This window comes from Lolium rigidum, chromosome 7 (assembly GCF_022539505.1).
Source record: "Lolium rigidum isolate FL_2022 chromosome 7, APGP_CSIRO_Lrig_0.1, whole genome shotgun sequence".
Lineage (NCBI taxonomy): Eukaryota > Viridiplantae > Streptophyta > Magnoliopsida > Poales > Poaceae > Lolium > Lolium rigidum.
In genome coordinates, this window is record NC_061514.1 from 50,318,913 (window position 1) to 50,335,848 (window position 16,936).

The 16,936-nt window shown below is 45.7% G+C and overlaps 1 protein-coding gene across 1 annotated transcript; it reads left to right on the plus strand.

Moving 5' to 3' along the window:
- Positions 1 to 13,420: 13,420 nt before the first annotated feature.
- LOC124679309 (F-box/kelch-repeat protein At5g60570-like) lies at positions 13,421 to 16,751 on the plus strand. Its single transcript, XM_047215090.1, has 2 exons — positions 13,421 to 13,475; positions 15,138 to 16,751. Exon 2 carries the CDS (start codon positions 15,201 to 15,203, stop codon positions 16,536 to 16,538), a length of 1,338 nt encoding a protein of 445 aa, XP_047071046.1. The 5' UTR covers positions 13,421 to 13,475; positions 15,138 to 15,200; the 3' UTR covers positions 16,539 to 16,751.
- Positions 16,752 to 16,936: the final 185 nt, after the last annotated feature.

Sequence of the window (16,936 nt, forward strand, 5' to 3'; positions counted from 1 at the left end):
AGCACTTATACGTGAATTTCTACTATTTGTCTCAACATTTATCTTAATTGCACATTTGCAATGAGACAAACTTGAAACAAAATGGCTTGGATAGTTGAAGTTAACCTAGTTTTCTTTGGAAGTACTAACAAAATAGTATACCCTATATGTGCTATTGAAGACTACCCGCTATAATACAATTATTTCTAATATGTCTACTCTAAACACATGATTGTTTAGAATATACCACCTATAACTCTAGGATTTCTCTATGTGATATGCTCTAAATAAGCCTTCTTAAATTAAGGACTATGATTCTAACATACTTGGTACAGTTTCCAGGATTTTAAGGCCTAAGCTTTCGAACTATTCCCTAAATCCTTACTCCTTATCATTCTTTTGTTATCGTACTTATGATGTTCTACTCCATCATACCATGATTCTCAAGTGAATCATATATGATTACCAACTTTACCATGAAAAGTAGAGTTGTATAACTCTTATCACTCTTCCTTACCTCCTATGATTGACTCATCATAGACATATACTACCTTATATAACTTATCTCCCTTACTTAACATCAGTCATTTGACATTTTTAATGACTCTTACTTAACTATAACTTGCATTGGTATACTTCTTCCAATAGGATATCTTCCTTATGGTTGTATCCTCTCTTTGGACTACCATGTATTGTATACCAACCGTGGTCTACTACCACCCATTATCTTAAGCTTCAATGGTGTTCTAATTATTTGGAATGAAGCAAGATAACTAATTAACCTTATTTAAGAAATATAGATAAGAAAGCTTGACTCAAGTGTGTCAGGATTATTCTCAAGTGAATACCCATCTCAAGTCAAAATAATAGTTGGTTTGGCTAAGACAACTTCCTATAGACACTACCAAACCTATAGGTCTCCTTTAAAGGGTTTTAATCCTAGGGTCAAAGCATTTGCTCCGATACACACTGTGATGACCCAGATGTACCACCGCATGGTGTAGTACACAAGTCGTTGACATAACACAAGTGAAACACCGTTCCACCCATATTACATCTCTCGGAGTGGTACAACGAAACATATGCGAGTCCAAGGTATGTCTATAGAAGTACACACGAACCGTTTACATAAGATCAACACAACCTCCTACTTTACAAGGTGAGGTAAAACTTCAAATAAAGCTCCGGAAGAACGACTCGTAGTCTATCTTATTGCTAACTCAAGTTCAAGAGCTACTTGGCTTGCTATAGAAATCTAGCTACTTAGGTGCTAGGATTAGGGAAAGGTTCCCTTCTATTACTAGTCTAGGTTTCCATTATAGCTGATGCGAAGTTGACTCCATTGACTTCTTTGATTGGATTCTTCATCTCGTTGCGGTTGACTCCTTTGTCTTCGAGTTCCACGGTAGTTTCTCCTTCGGTGCCTTGCTCTAAGAAGGGGGTTCAAACGAGATAGAATGAGTACGAGCGTACTCAGCAAGTTCATATTAGGAAATATGTGTATCATGCACTAGCTACAGCCATAGACCGGAAAGTCATAGGCGAATGCAAGTTTTCATAAACATTTCTTCAAAAGGTTTATTTTATTCTGAAAACTATGCCCGTCGGTCTTCACGGAGTTGACCAGAACTTCGTGGAGTTCCTTTCTGCCGCGTTCGCAGTTCCTTCCCGAACAGGGAGTGACAGCCACAATTTGATACACTCTGCGGAGGTGCGTTACTTTTCCCATAAGAGAACTTAACCTTGTTGCCAACCGAGTGAGCTGGCTCGTCCACACTTCCTTGGTGTGAGGTCGGGTATAAGATCCAAGCCAATCACCGCCTTCTCCGCGACCTCGCGATCCACCCTTTTGTAAGTCTGTCCTCTCCTATATCTATGGGTAGACCGACCCAGGCCTTTGTTCTCACCTTTACCAATAAGGTAGACCGTTCAGAACAATTAATATGCCCTGTCCTATACACCATAGATAGACCGATCCGGACAACCCTTACAATCCTTCATAGACCAATAATAAGTCTACCCTCTCCCGTATCTAATGGTAGACCGTGCAGGACCACATGTCCCCACCTTTACCAAAGATAGACCGATCCGGGCAACCCTTATCACCGAGTCCGTTGGCATGCGAGAGGGAAAAGATACAGCTGACTTCCCGGAGCCATTATAGATCTTATGGTTAACGCGATATGTACGGCGCTAGAATCATCTGGACTGGCATTGGTACTTAATCCTAGATGAGTAGTACCCTTGCAATGGAACCTCCACCATAAACACATACCATGGTTCCATTGCCCACCACATAGTCATATTCATAATTGTAAAATAATACTTTGCTTTTCAATGCATGAGTGATAAGTATAGTACTTTGCATATAGTTTGATAAAAATAATCAAATGACATGAGCAAGCGATGAACTTGCCTTTCTTGACCTGCAAGATTATGCGAGCAAAAGCTTCGATACGTGATAACTCCAAATTCGAAATACCATCATCGTCCGGTAAGGACAATGTTTAAAGAACCGGCAAAGATGCTATAATGCATAGTATGAGATGCAATCGTCCCGAGCGTAACTTAACCTCGATGATTTAGGATGTATGAGTTGTAAAGATTTCTTTAGGGTTGGTTGCACTTTTAGAATGGTTCTCAAACAAGGTTCTTATTAGGGTTTGGTTATATTAGCATCATAACCAAGTGATATAAGACATCATAACAATCGTATACATAAAGAATAGTGGTGGAATAATAGGTAAAGAACAGGTTGTTAATTTTAAGTTCTACGAGATCATAGTTGATGATTACTTATACTATACTTCAAAAGAATAACTTTTGAAGAACATGTTGTTAAAGAAATTTTTAGTATTTCAAAGAAGTATTGGGTTTCTAAGGTTTGATTGACACTTGTACTTCAAGAGAATAACTTTTGAAGAACAGGTTAAATAGGAATATGAACTATTATATATAGGTGCTATGGCGTCTAGGGTTTACTATTGGATTCATTTAGTTTTACTAATAGGAACTAGTTGGTTCTTAACTTGGGTTGGTTCTATATACAACAAGTATTGACAGGTTTATTACTATGGGTGATTATGGTATCATATCAAAGGATGATGGTCAAGATGGTTCTATAAATTAGCTATTAGGTTTACTATGGTTTCACAATTGCTTCACTAAGTAATCTTTAAGCTGCTTCTATTCTAAGTGACTTATCATTTCCTAAGTAGGGTTTAGTTGATTAGGAGCATGTGATGTGATTTGCTACACAAGGTTGGTATTAGGATTTAGCATCATGGTTTAACTAGGGTTTAATGATTGAGGTTGATCCTAATGGTGTGGTATATAGGATTGATGATCAATGGTGCTAACATGGGGTAACAAGCTAGGGTTTATACCTAAGTGGCACTAGTGAATCATATAGGTTTTAATTAAGAATAGGAACATGAAATGATAATCTCATGTGACTTTGTTTTATGCTAGTGGATCATAAGCATGCATTCAATTGTTGCTTATTAGGGTTCTATATGTTAAGTAAATCTCACATGATCACATGTGCACATAATTAGGGTTTTAGAGTTACTTCTAAAGTGTAATGATCACATGGGTTAAATCCTTAGGGTTTTAGGTTTGCAACTACCATGGATGAACACATGAAATAATGAAATCAAAGTCTTACTAAATTGAAACTAGGGTTTCTAAGTTATGGTACAACTCCTAAAATGATGTTTGGAAATATAGGTGTGGTTACTAATTACTTTGAAACAACATTAATAATGGTTTTAGCATTTTATTCATGTTCACAAGAATTAATAATTAGGGTAACTCATGTTTAGGTTTAATTTAGAAATCAGGGTTTAACAATTGTTATTAGGTTTTTAAAATACTTAACTTGGTAACTAAAGATGTTTAAATAAACAAGTTTTGAATTACCAAAATAATATTGACTTATAATATTTTCTTGAGTTATTACTATTTAGAGAAAATAGAAAATAGTAATTTGCAAATTAGGGTTTATGAATTACAACTAATAATTGAGTTAATGTAAATATGATAAATAAAATTAATTCTAACATTCTACTTAGTTACTAAATAGTTAAAATTTAATTTTTATAACTTCACTAATTATTGAATTCAAATTGTATTTTGAATAATTGAAATGGCATAATTAATAAGGTTAAAAATAATTGAATTTTTATTTTGACACACATTTTTATTTTATATTTTATTTGAATAGAGTTTATTTTTGTGAGCATTTTGATATATTATTTATATTTTTCTGAGCTAAGATGATTTTTATCTATTTCTGATAAGTTTGAACAATTTACTGGTTTTTTAAATTAAAACGAAAATACTAAATGTACCGGTCAAAACCTAGTTCTAGTCACAGACAGGTGGGACCTAGTCCAGGTCACCTGCCACGAGGGCAACGACCAAGTCAAACATGTGCGGGGAGCCCACGGCCACGTCATCCCTACCGGCGGCTTGACGCCGGCGGTCAGACGAGGACGGCGCCGCCGCTACGAGGCACCCCGGATGCGCGGTTGGTATCAATCGAACGAGAAGAAGATGGGGAACACTATGGTGGTGGTGGAACAAGCTATAGGTCACCGGAGCTTCGTCGGAAATCATGTCCCGCGGCGGTGTTACTCCGGCGAGATTCGAATCGGAGGCTACAGGCGATGCCAGGAAGCGAGACTAGGCTCTAAAGATGCGTATGCTCACCCTGAACACGATGGCATGGTCGGCGACGACGATTGCTGACGGAGACGATGTCGATTGACGAGTTCCCGGCGATGTGCTGCAGAAGGGATCGGTGAAATTGACCCGTGACACGGCTCCCCCGGATGCTGGGCTCCTCCCGAAGCTCCCGGAGTCCGGGCGCTCCTCCTGGACCACGCGCCGGAGGCTGGGGTGGCCTCCTCCGTCGGCTTCGTCTTCGACTCCGGCGACAGAGAGTGGATGAGCATGAGGAATAGAAGGTGTCTGAGGAGAAATGGAGTGGAGGAGATGAACAAGACGTGCACGGCGATGCTCTCCACCTATTTATAGGCCAAGGGAAGCCCTGTGGCCTCGACACGGCGACGGCCATGGTCGAAGAGGTGGCGGTCTCTGGAAGCTTCTAGCTGGCGAAGATCTTTTCTTCCGCGGATAAGCTCGGACGCGAGAGAGGTTGGGCGTGGTTCTGAGTGTCTGGCAACGTCCGAGGCGTGCTTATCGTCGACGAGGTCGTGGCCTACTGGCCTCGCCGCGCTGTCGTGCTCGGAGACGACGACGACGAGTCTTTTCTCCTCGCACGAATATTAAAGCAATCGAATCGGTATTTGGTTTGGGCTGGGCTGCTCCTGGTCCTTTGCTGGGTTAGGTTGGTGGGCTGCGTTGCTTGGGCTCGGCCGAACAGGTAAGCCTCGGTAAGCCCCTCTCTCTCTCTTTTCTTTTCCATTTTCTTTTCGTTTTTATTTCCTGGTTTCTATTTGTTATTTGGATTCAAATTTAAATTCTGGTTTTGCTTTGCGGGTTCTAAAACATTTGAATATCAATATAACTTGATAGCAATGCTCACTTGTATAATTTTGTTGTTTAAAAAATATTTAGTTTAGGATTTAATTGATATCTTGTGATGCTTGAGTAAAATAGAAATGGGTTAGTTATTTATTTCAATTTCCTTTTTAATTTAGGAACCATATCTATTTAAATGATTTGAAATTTAGAACATGTGCATGGTGAACACATTTTATTTTTCTAGTGCTTAACCATAGTGATCATTCACATATAATTTAATTATGCTTAGGGTTTAACAAATGGAAAAGGGTATGGAATTGGTTCATGATTTTATGTGGAGAATTATTCCTAAGGTTTTAAGAAGATGGTTAAGAAAGTTCTATAATCACTAATCTGGTTTTAGTAAACTTTAGCTTGAACTAATTAAGATGGATCCTATGTTTATAATAAGAAATGCATTTGCTAATGATGGTTTAATTTATAGAACACTACTTCATTTGGTCTACTAGGATGGAAAGGTAGGGTTTAATATTTTATGTGAAGTGATTCCTATGTGAAAGGTTTAGGGTTTTGGTGATGCTTCACTAATTGAAGTATTAAATAGGCATGAGGCATGGCAGGGTTATAATTATAATCCAAAGTAATCCATGGGTTGGAATTCACATGTAGTTTAGGGTTTAAGTTGTGACCACCAATATGATACACAACTAGAGTTAGGATATGGCATAAGCTTTGGTTATGTTTTACTAATGGGACATGGCTCTCACCTCCAAGATTAAAGGTTGGTTTGAACAAGTAGAATTTAATACTACTCTAATATTCTCTAGGATAGACATGGATATGGTTAGCATCTATAACCTCTCTCACTTATCAATGTCTTGGAATATCCTAAGGTCCTACTCAAGAGATGATGATATGATCCTCTAAATATATGGTTTGCCTAGGAATTCTACCTTGCAATCTTATGTAGCTTGTTCTTCAGGAAATCTGATAAACCTGCATCTTGTGGTATGCCTCCACCTCCTAGCTTCTTCATCTTGATCCTAGCTAATTCATATGGAGTGGCTCTATGTGTTTGTGCCCATGTATGATGGTACTTGATGATCAAATGGATGAAGGGTGTGGCTCTATTTATAGGCTTGGGCAAGCTCTAGTATCATGACACCTAGGTGGGTGACTCTTGTTTTAGTGGAATGAGTAAGGTGCTTGGTTGTCATGCTCTCATCCATAGCAATCCTTTGAGCATGAGGTGGCATAGCTTGGAAAGCAAGTCATGGAGATATTTTCATCCCATGTGGCATAGAGATTATCCTCTCATATGCTTTATTTTTGGATAGCCAAGTGGCATTTGCTACTAAATATCTTGTGGATGGTTTTATTATTGTGGATGAGTCATCATACCATCTTTGATTGGATTTACATTATAATATTGGTAAAAAGGTTAAGGTTGAAGGTTATTTCTCAATTTTGGATAGTTGGGTTTGATTTCACCAAGGCATGATCATATGAGTTTCAAAATACTCATAGTTAGTTTTATTCAAATAGTTTGAACTATAATTTGTAATGTAAATGGATTTAGTTTTATGATATTCCATGTATTTAATAAGTTATGATTTAAATAAGAATGTGTGGCTTTTATGCACTTTAGACCTTGTGGTTTACCTTATTTGGTAATAAGTTTAGAATGAATTAAATTACACACAAAGGTAGTTGCTAACTTTTAAGTGTTAATAAGTTAGGGTTTGATTCTTTAAAGAATGTGTTGTTGTAAATCTAATTCCATTTGATATAATCCATAGATCAAATCATCTCTACCCAAAACAAGGTTTTAGCAAAGATCACGAGTGAAGTTTATAGCGCTTGACTTGATGATCTACTTCAATTCCAGCAAGTCAAGTGAAACTTCGATTCATCGTGGTAAGTTTTATTTGAAGCGCGAAAATTCCCCGGATTTTCTATGCATGAATGCAATGCACACTTTGGTGTTCTCTCATTTTGTTGCCTCTAAACCTGGGATATTACACTGCCGCCTAGGGAAAAGGTTCCCACCGCCACCGTCCCTACCATGGCAGGCGAGGGGGAGGGGGTGTAGGGAAAGGGCATGCCAGGGGCAGGTAGCTCGATGGCCAAACCCTAGGAAAGGGATCGCGAGCACTGCACCATAAATGAAAATCCCCAAACTATCATTCAGAGCAACTCAAATAGGGCAAACATGTAAAAGTTTAGCTGGTTTATAATTCTGACTCGTTTGGTCCGCCGATCAGATTCCATATCCATGGCCTGGTAGGTAAACAATTTACAGTGGCCAGAGACACACACACTCGCACACACTATATGTCGTGGCCGGTGCGGCGGAAACAACCTCAAACCCTACTTTCGCACCGTCGCATCCACCGCTCTGCTGCCGCCCCTAGGGGTTTTCAAGTGAGCAATTCTCCCGCATCCACCGCTCCATAATGTTTAGGCATGGAGTATTCGGATAGGGGTCGGCCGGATTGCCGGAAGCGCCTCCCCGCGACGCCGCGGAAACTCTCGCGTCACGCCCGCCGAGGAACACGCCAAATGGGTGTGGTCGGAGGCTACGAAGTAGTGTGCCTTGAAGAAATGGACGAACCGGGGGCTCATATTGTCGCCGTCTCTCCACATCTACATGCACGATGTGGAGGCGGGATCGTCCTCTTCCTTGCATCGTGGTCATCGCTCCCCCACCTCCTCATACGACGATTGGGCACAGCGACGGAAGCTGAAGAGGCACTGGTGCCTGTGAAGGTCATCGATGAGGCGGACTACGTCGAGAGAGATAAAGCCGTGCGTGTGGCATTGGAGAAGTAGTTGCGGCGCGAGGAGGAGGGGGATGAGGAGCGTTGCGCCAACGCACAAGTGCATGCGCACGAAGCGTTCTAGAACAATTAAGCTCGCCGTCCGCCGCGTGAAGAGGGAGACCGTGGAGCTCTCCTCCATGAGGAAGGGGAGCAGCCGCCCAGGGAAAAGGTCTGCACCTCCGCTGTCCCCACCATGGCTTTGCTCGGCGGGTCCTCCAATGTCGACGAGGGTGAGGGGTGGAGGGAAGGGGCACGCCAGGGTAGGCGCGTGATGGCCTAACCCTAGGGAAGGTGTCGCGAGCACTGAACCATAAATGAAAATCCCCAACTATCATTCATAGCAACTCAAACAGAGCAAACCTCTAAAAGTTTAGTGGGTTTATAATTTTGACTCGGTTTGGTCCACCAATCAGACTCCGTATCCATGGCCTGGCCGGTAAACAATATACAGTGGCCCGAGACTCACACCCGCACACACTATATGTCGCGGTCTGTCTAGCAGAAACAACCTCAAACCCTACTTCCGCACCGTCGCATTCACCGCTCTGCCGCCACCCATATGGTTTTTCAAGTGAGCAATTCCCCCGCATCCACCGGTCCATAATGTTTAGGCACGGAGTATCGGATAGGGGCTTCCGGATTGCAGCCAGAAGCGCCTCCCCGCGACGCCGCGGACGCTCTCGCGTCACGCCCGCCGAGGAACACGCCAAATGGGTGTGGTTGGAGGGTGCGAAGTAGCGTGCCTTGAAGAATTGGACGAACCGCGGGCTCACATTATCGCCGTCTCTCCACATCTACATGCACGACGCAGAGGCGGGATCGTCCTCTTCCTTGCATCGCGGTCATCGCTCCCCCACCCCCTCATACGACGATTGGGCATGGCGATGGAAGCTAAAGAGGCACCGGTGCCTGTGAAGGTCGTCGATGATGTGGACTACGTCGAGAGAGATAAAGCCGAGCGTGTGGCATTAGAGAAGTAGTTGCGGCACGAGGAGGAGGAGGAGGAGGAGGAGGAGGAGGAGGAGGAGTAGCGTTGCGCCATCTCATAGGTGCATGCGCACGAAGCGTTCTAGAACGAGCTCGCCGTCCGCCGCGTGAGGAGGGAGACCGTGGAGCTCACCGTCCGCCGCCCCCACGCATGCATCTTCGCCGCGGTCGGTTTTAATTTGCGCCCGCGTTGATTTTGTGTTTGTAAAAAGTATCGGCGAACTTGAAACGCGAAGAATATCGCGATGAGCTAGAACAACCGGTGTTTAAAATCTCGCGGTTAAAAATGTGTTTGAAATCCTTCAGTTCCGAGCACGCTGTTTGATCTGCGGTTCGTCGATTTCGACACGTATTCACGTTCTCTGTATTACGGTATCATATCTAACTAGTCCGTACTCGCTATTTTACAGTCTGGTATGTAACGTATACTGTAGAGTTGCTTTTATTTGAAGGCGAAGGAGGGGCAGCGGTGCTGCGTGTTGGGGGTTGATGTGGCCGCGGAATCGCAAAACCCCCGTGGAGGAGACGGAGACGAAGACGGAGACGGAAGAGGAAGCTGGGGCCATCCATGGCCGTGAAGGGGCCGTGCATAATTAAGGGCGAGCTGCCACTGCCAAGGATCACATGGGGGCGGGCGGGGATTAGCACGGAACCACCACCACCTGCGCGCATGCTAGGACGAGTTAAGGCCACGCCACCACCGCCCCGCCCGTTTGTTGCTTCATTCGGCTGCCCGGTGCCCGCTTCAATTCACCACCTCCGCTTTTGTCCGCTCCGTCTCATGCAATTGCCACTTTGCCAGCCAGCAACGGCCTCTCTCTCCCTCTCCGTTCACGTGCGCACACTGTACCGCCACATTGTTGCTTAATTTCATGTCTCCGAGTTTTCTGTGCGGTAAAACAGAAAAGAATACTGGAGTATTTTATTTTCTTTGTGGTGCACTAGGATTCTAGTGTAGCGCACCAGCTGTGTTCCGTCTATCCCCTGAAGAATACATACGTACACGAGCAAGGAACGGAGCCAAAAGACGAGAGGGGCCAAGCCAAGGGAGGAGAGAAAAGGGGCTCGGTTGTTGGATCTATCCATCCATCCATCACGAAAACACAAGGAAGGACGCGGTGGGGCCCATCACCACCGCTGTCACCGCCACCCATCACAACGCGAGTCTGCATGTGAGTATCATGTGAGTGCCACATTTCCATTCCATCCCGTCTCGACGCGCCCTTTTTCCACTTGCGGTAGGTTACGGTACAGTGCCACCACCACCACTGCCGTGTACTGCTGGTAAAGCCAGCCAGCACTAAGCCACTAATAATCAACGCGCCTTTGCATTCTTGTCCTGCAAAGCGGAGGTGGGAGGTGCGGGTTTAGCTTACAACAGCGTCCTTCTTGTCTACAGAAACATTGGCCATACATAATGCACCTACTATCTAGCTAGTAACTCACTTCTACAGTTCCCTCGCAGAAAAAAAATGCACCTAGTATACACAGTCACTGTCTCCCCGACATTTCTCCCTAGGAAATTAGTAACGAATCCAGACATCTCCCCAAATTTAAAACCATATTCTACCCCAGTTTATCCGGAAGAGGAGTAGTAGGTAGTAGGTAGTAGGTGCATCCTGATGGTATGGTAGCAGCTCCTGGAAAACAAAATACAATCGGTACAACTCGCAGCTCCCATGGTTACAGTACGCCTCTGGAGCGCAGTAGCCTTTAAACCATCCATAATGGCGCGTCACATGCCACAGTGCCGCTACTACTAACTCTGGCACCTGCCTTCCACACGATTCCCCTCTCCCTGCGTCGCCGTTTCCGTCCATCCAGCCAGCCAGCCACGCAGCTGTGTACGTACGCGGAACGGACACGTACCCACGAAGTCTCCACGCAGTGTACGTACGGACCTCATTTCCATGGCCCGGGCCGGCTTCACTGTGGCATGATGGAGCTACATGGAGGAGAGGCAAAAGTTGGGGACTGTTGCGGCCAACAGGAGCAACGTCCCCCGTTCGATCCATCCATCGCTGGCCGGAGCTGGGGCCGACGGCGGCGAGCCAGCCGGGTGTGCCAGATCTGCGCACATTTCTCCGCAGCAGTGCTTGCCGGGCCGTTTGCGCCGCGCTTGCCCGCCTGGCTGTGCCGGATCCGGGGGTGCGCAAGGGCTCCGGCCGCCGTGTCGACCAGATGTTTCCGGGCCGAGATCGGCGCCGTGGCCGCTTCCATCGCACTCAGCATCAGGGGTGTACAGTCAGTTGCTGTGAAAATGTTTTTTCCTTCACTCAGAATATGATTCATGTACTTATCACGAGCGGCCTCCTAGGAATGCTTTTTCTCTCCGTATTTTTCTGCTAGGCTTATCACTAGTGTTATCGTGTAAATGTGCGCGATGACGTCATCGGGGCGCACTGTGCTTAAACAAAACTTTCGGAAAGGCGGGAGTGGCCAGGTCAATGAAGGTGCAGTAAGTTTTGCCTGGCGGTCAAACGCGACGGCGTAATTAAAAATGATTACAACTACCCCTACAACTCGAGCGCTGCCGGGAGGATAGAGAGAGAGATCATTGCAACTTGCATGAACGGGCACTGTTTGCCCCGCGAATGACTGGCGCGTAACTTTCCCGTTTACCGGTGCGGTGGCAATGGCACGAGGTAACTTCACCACCTCTTCCCGTCTCGCTTGTCTTGGCGTTGGCGAAAGGACAGCCATCCTTATCCACGCCAGGACGGCCGGACAGCCTGGCGCCCGATTAAAGAAACCGGCGCCATCTGACACGGAAACTAAAAATACACACGCCAGCTGCTAAAGCCCTCATTACCGGGCTGACAAAATACCCCCATTAATAAAACGCAGCCATGTTTTTTTTGGAAAATACCTAACACCTCCATTCCATACTAGTACAGTACTAAATCTAGCGCGAAGAATTACATTATTCGGCCGACGTCCCTATCATCGTCCGCGTCATATTTTCTCTATTACTGCTACTAGTGGCGGTCTGACAGAAAATGATGATGGAGCGGAGTAAAAAAGAGGAGGATAATGCAGCGCCGTCCTTTTCACCCTGTTGCGCGCGCGCGCCTCCCAACGTGCGTGAAAACCGGTCGTGCTTGCATGCGTGGCCTACCTACCTGAGGAAGACCGGCGCGGTAGCTTTCGGTGACACTAGCCAACGAGGCAGATTCTTTTCACCATCCATCCGTTCCATCCATCGGTCTACCCATCGAGCTCACCTCGCTCTGAACCCAAGAGAGGCAAGTACACTGTGCCGAAAACATTCCATAATAGCATAAAGGAAAGCGAGTGGAATGGGGCAGAAAAGAGGGAAGACTCAGACAGCGCCGCGCTAGGGCAGATCACAGGATCAGATCAGGCACCAGCCACCGGCCGGCCAGAGTACTTGCTGTGCAGCTCGCCATGCGTGCGCCTCTGCCTGCCTGCCCGCGTCCACATTCCCCCATCCAGATTTTCGGCCATTACTGTTTCAAGTTACTTCTAATCTGCTTATCAGGTAAACATAACCAATGCTACCGATAATTATTTTCAACACGCCAACGGAACAAAAGTGAGCCGGCCGGCATCTGGATATGCATCCAGTAGGACTGGCCATTTTTCTAACCCCTGGGGTGATTTCGAGATAACAGTGGGATTAAGGCGTGGAAATCTAGGCCGGCCGCGGGGTGGGGGTGGGGGTAAAAGTTAAAAACAAGAGGCAAGTGTGGCGTGACAGATGGCCACCCAGAAAAAAATGCCTCGCAAATTAAATCCATTGGCACTTCGGGAGTATATATACCGCCTTTCCCCCAGACACCCCCGCTTCCAAATCTCGCTCCCCATGCCCTCCCCGTCCCACTGACGGCGGTCCCCACCGCCCCACCTCGCCCTCCTCTCTCCGGCCGGCCGCCCGCGCTCCTCCTCGTCGCCGGCGACCCGCCCCGCTTCTCCGGCCAAGTCGACCGGCCGTCTCCGGTGAGCTCCCCCCCTCCCTCCCTCAGCTCGCCCGGCCTCCAGCGTCGCGTCGCGTCGCGGCGCGGCGCGCGACGGCCAGTTGCTCGCCCTCATTTTCGCTGCCTTCCGTGCCGTAACCGCTCCCGCATCTGGCCCGTGCTCGCAGGTTTCTGGGAGCCGCTGGTGTCTGGGCGCCGGGATGGGGCCGGGCGGCGCGCGCCGGTGGCCTGGATCTCGCCGTCGGGGCGTCTCCGTCAGGTGAGGGTGACTCGCCTCTGCTCTCTGCTCTCTCCGTCTCCGTACCCCTGTATATCGCGTCGACGGGAAGGGGCGCGATCTCCCGTTTTTTTTCCCGTGCGCCGTCTCCTTTTCGCGAGACTCCGCCCGCCGAGTGACAGTGTACCGGACAAACCAACTTAGTTCCGTTTTGTCGACGGAGACAGCTGGTTGGTGAATTTGGTTGGGTAAAACGTCCTTATCGTCTTTCCTGATGCTGATGTGAGATGGCTCGGGGCGATACGGTAGATCGAATGTGCGGCTTTTAGAGCCACCGGATGTCTGCTTCATTTTGCTTGCCACGGAATTTGGTTTGCGGTGTACTTATATTTTAGAAAAATGGTTTGCGGTGAGGGGAAAAATAAAAGCAGAGGTATCATTTTAGCCGGCCATTCTGTAAATCTGACATCATTTTCTAGTTTCTTCACCTTCTTTTTGGAGAGGCTACGAACGGATTAGTTTCTGTTTGTGACACCGCATGTCTTTTGCATTTTGCGTGTGAATCACTTGGTCTGCGATGAGAACACGCAGGTGTTTTAACCGGGTATTCTGAATCTGAGATCGTTTTCTAGCATTTTCATGTTATTGTACCGTGGCTAGGACGTGCGAATCTGGCATATGTCGTGATGACTAATTCTAGACCGTTTTTGCCTGCCTCGGATCTACATCTTACATCTATTTCTAATGCGCTAGCAAGTGGTGTGCTATGTTGATTTCATTGTCCAACCTGTTGACAATCCATAGTTTTTTGGCTTGTATGCAGTGAATGATGTTTTGAGTATTTATTATCAAGCAAATGCCCTCACTGTAGATAGTGTAGCACCAACTGATTACCATTGACCTTTCTGTGGTGGAGCTCCATTAGGCCGTTTGTTTTGCTGTCCAAGCTCCTCAAGAATAAATCATGCAGCCATTCTCATGTTTCAGCTGCCAACTTCTTGGTGCTGATGTTTAGTTCCTTGTTTGATTCCGGATACATCAATATTTTTGAAAAAATAACCTCCACCCACTGAAAGAAAATAGCTAGGTATTCTTTACCAATTAGTCAGCGACAATGATGAATGTTTTGCATTACATCTGATATTTGACTTCGTACTGATCACTTTGGTTAACTAGTATATTCTTCAGTTTTGTACTCATGTTTCCCTGGAAAAGATAGTTTTGTGCTATGATGATTTTGTTGTGCAACCTGTTGACATTTCCTAGTTTTTGGCCTATATACATGGAAGGATGTTTTGGGTATGCATTATCAAGCAAATGATCTGTCTCTGAAGATTTTTTTAGCAGTAGGAACTAATCATCGTTGACCTTTTGTGGTGTGGAGCTCCGTAAGGTTGTTTTGCCATCCAACTTCATCAAGGAGAAATCATTCAGCCATTGTCCTGTTTCACTTGCCATCTTTTTGGTGCTCATGTTTAGTTCCTTGCTTGATTCCAGATACAACAAAGTATTGGGAACATAACCTCCATTGAAAGAAAATATGCAGCTATTTTTAGCAAGTAGTCAGCGACAATGATGAATGTTTTGCATGAATATGATGTTAGTATATTGTTTAGTGTTCACTCATGTTTTGCCAAGAATCTCTATGTCACATTTCCAGCATCATTGTGCTTGTTTTGATCTTTCTCTGAATATCTTTTCCAGGGGTACTCTCTGAACCATCAAACTTTTTTGTCCTCTGGTTTGGTTCACCTGTTAGAGCAAACAATGGAGGATTTACAAGATTGCAACTCCAAAAGCCTTGTTGCTGTTCCTGGTTCTCTGGTTCTGCACCTCTTTAGGCTGTTCAGTCAGCATGATAATTCCTGGCAGAAGTATGCCTTGGCTTACTTTCTTTTGGTCAGGAATGAGTATTTCTCAAGAGAGCCAAGGAAACATTCAGCTGGGAATGTGCAACAGGTTCGCTGCTGTGATAGTTCAGTTCTAGGCAGTAATGAACTGGAACTGAAGGAGCAGACTGCTGCTGTTAAGACCCAATCAGGAGGTGGTTCTAGTGCCAATGGATCAAATGATTGTCTCCTTCCTGGCCTTCATGATGACCTGGCTCAAGACTGCCTTGCTTGGACAAGCAGATCAGACTACCCTTCACTCTCCGGTCTGAACAAGAAATTTAATATGCTGATTAACAGTGGATACCTGTACAAACTGCGGAGGCAATACGGCATTGTTGAGCATTGGGTATATCTGGCCTGTAGCTTGATGCCCTGGGAAGCATTTGATCCATCACGGAATCGATGGATGAAGCTCCCTAGGCTGCCATGTGATGAGTGCTTCTCCTGTGCAGACAAGGAATCACTTGCTGTTGGGACACAGCTGCTTGTCTTTGGCCGAGAATATGCAGGTCTTGCTATTTGGATGTACAATCTAGTGACACGTCGTTGGTCTCGTAGCACTCCGATGAATCTTCCCCGCTGTCTCTTTGCCTCGGGAAGCTCTGGTGAGATTGCCATTGTTGCTGGTGGGTGTGATAGGAATGGCCAGGTGCTGAGATCTGCAGAGCTGTACAATTCTGAGGCTGGCCACTGGGAGACTTTACCAGACATGCACTTAGCCAGGAGACTCTCATCAGGTTTCTTCATGGATGGGAAGTTTTATGTCATTGGAGGTGTGACAAGTGAGAGGGTTTCTCTGACCTGTGGAGAGGAATACGATCTTGGCACAAGGACGTGGAGAAGGATACATGATATGTACCCTGGAGGAACCAGTGCATCTCAGTCACCCCCTCTTATTGCCATTGTAAATAACCAGCTCTATGCGGCTGACCAGTCGACAAACGTTGTCAAGAAGTACGACAAAGCAAATAACACATGGAACATAGTGAAGCCTTTGCCTGTGAGAGCGGACTCTTCCAATGGCTGGGGCCTAGCTTTCAGGGCGTGCGGTGATAGATTGCTGGTCATTGGTGGCCATAGAGGACCCCGTGGTGAAGTCATATTGCTGCATTCTTGGTGCCCTGAAGATGGGAACGGCGGTGACTGGGAGGTGCTGTCGGTGAAGGAGCGTGCCGGCGTTTTCGTCCACAACTGTGCAATAATGGGGTGCTGATGAATTTACCTTGGCTGCTTCAGTACATGCCCGCTTGTTTAGCAAAACCACCAAATTCCTTGCTGCCCATTTAGCTACCATTATAATGACTTGTAATTCAGAAATGACACCCCCTTTTCGTGGAGCTGTCGATTAAATGTCTGGTCGAGAGCATAGAGAGCATTCAGTTCAGTTTATCTGGAACTTCCTTTTAATTAACACTTTTTCAAAGTTCTTTGTTCTTGTCTATCACAAAGTTTATGCTGTATTCCTTTATTCATCATCCTTGCTGAAGAGTTGCTATTCTCGCAGCTGCATCTAACGTGTCTGCTGTCCCATACGGCCATAGGTAGGAGTATATATATAAATCACTGAATTCAGTTATGCTGAAGAGTTTATCCATTGAGCTGAATCCAGTC

Excerpts from the sequence above, each read along its gene's own strand:
- LOC124679309 (XM_047215090.1), top strand. The coding sequence starts at position 15,201 with ATGGAGGATTTACAAGATTGCAACTCCAAAAGCCTTGTTGCTGTTCCT.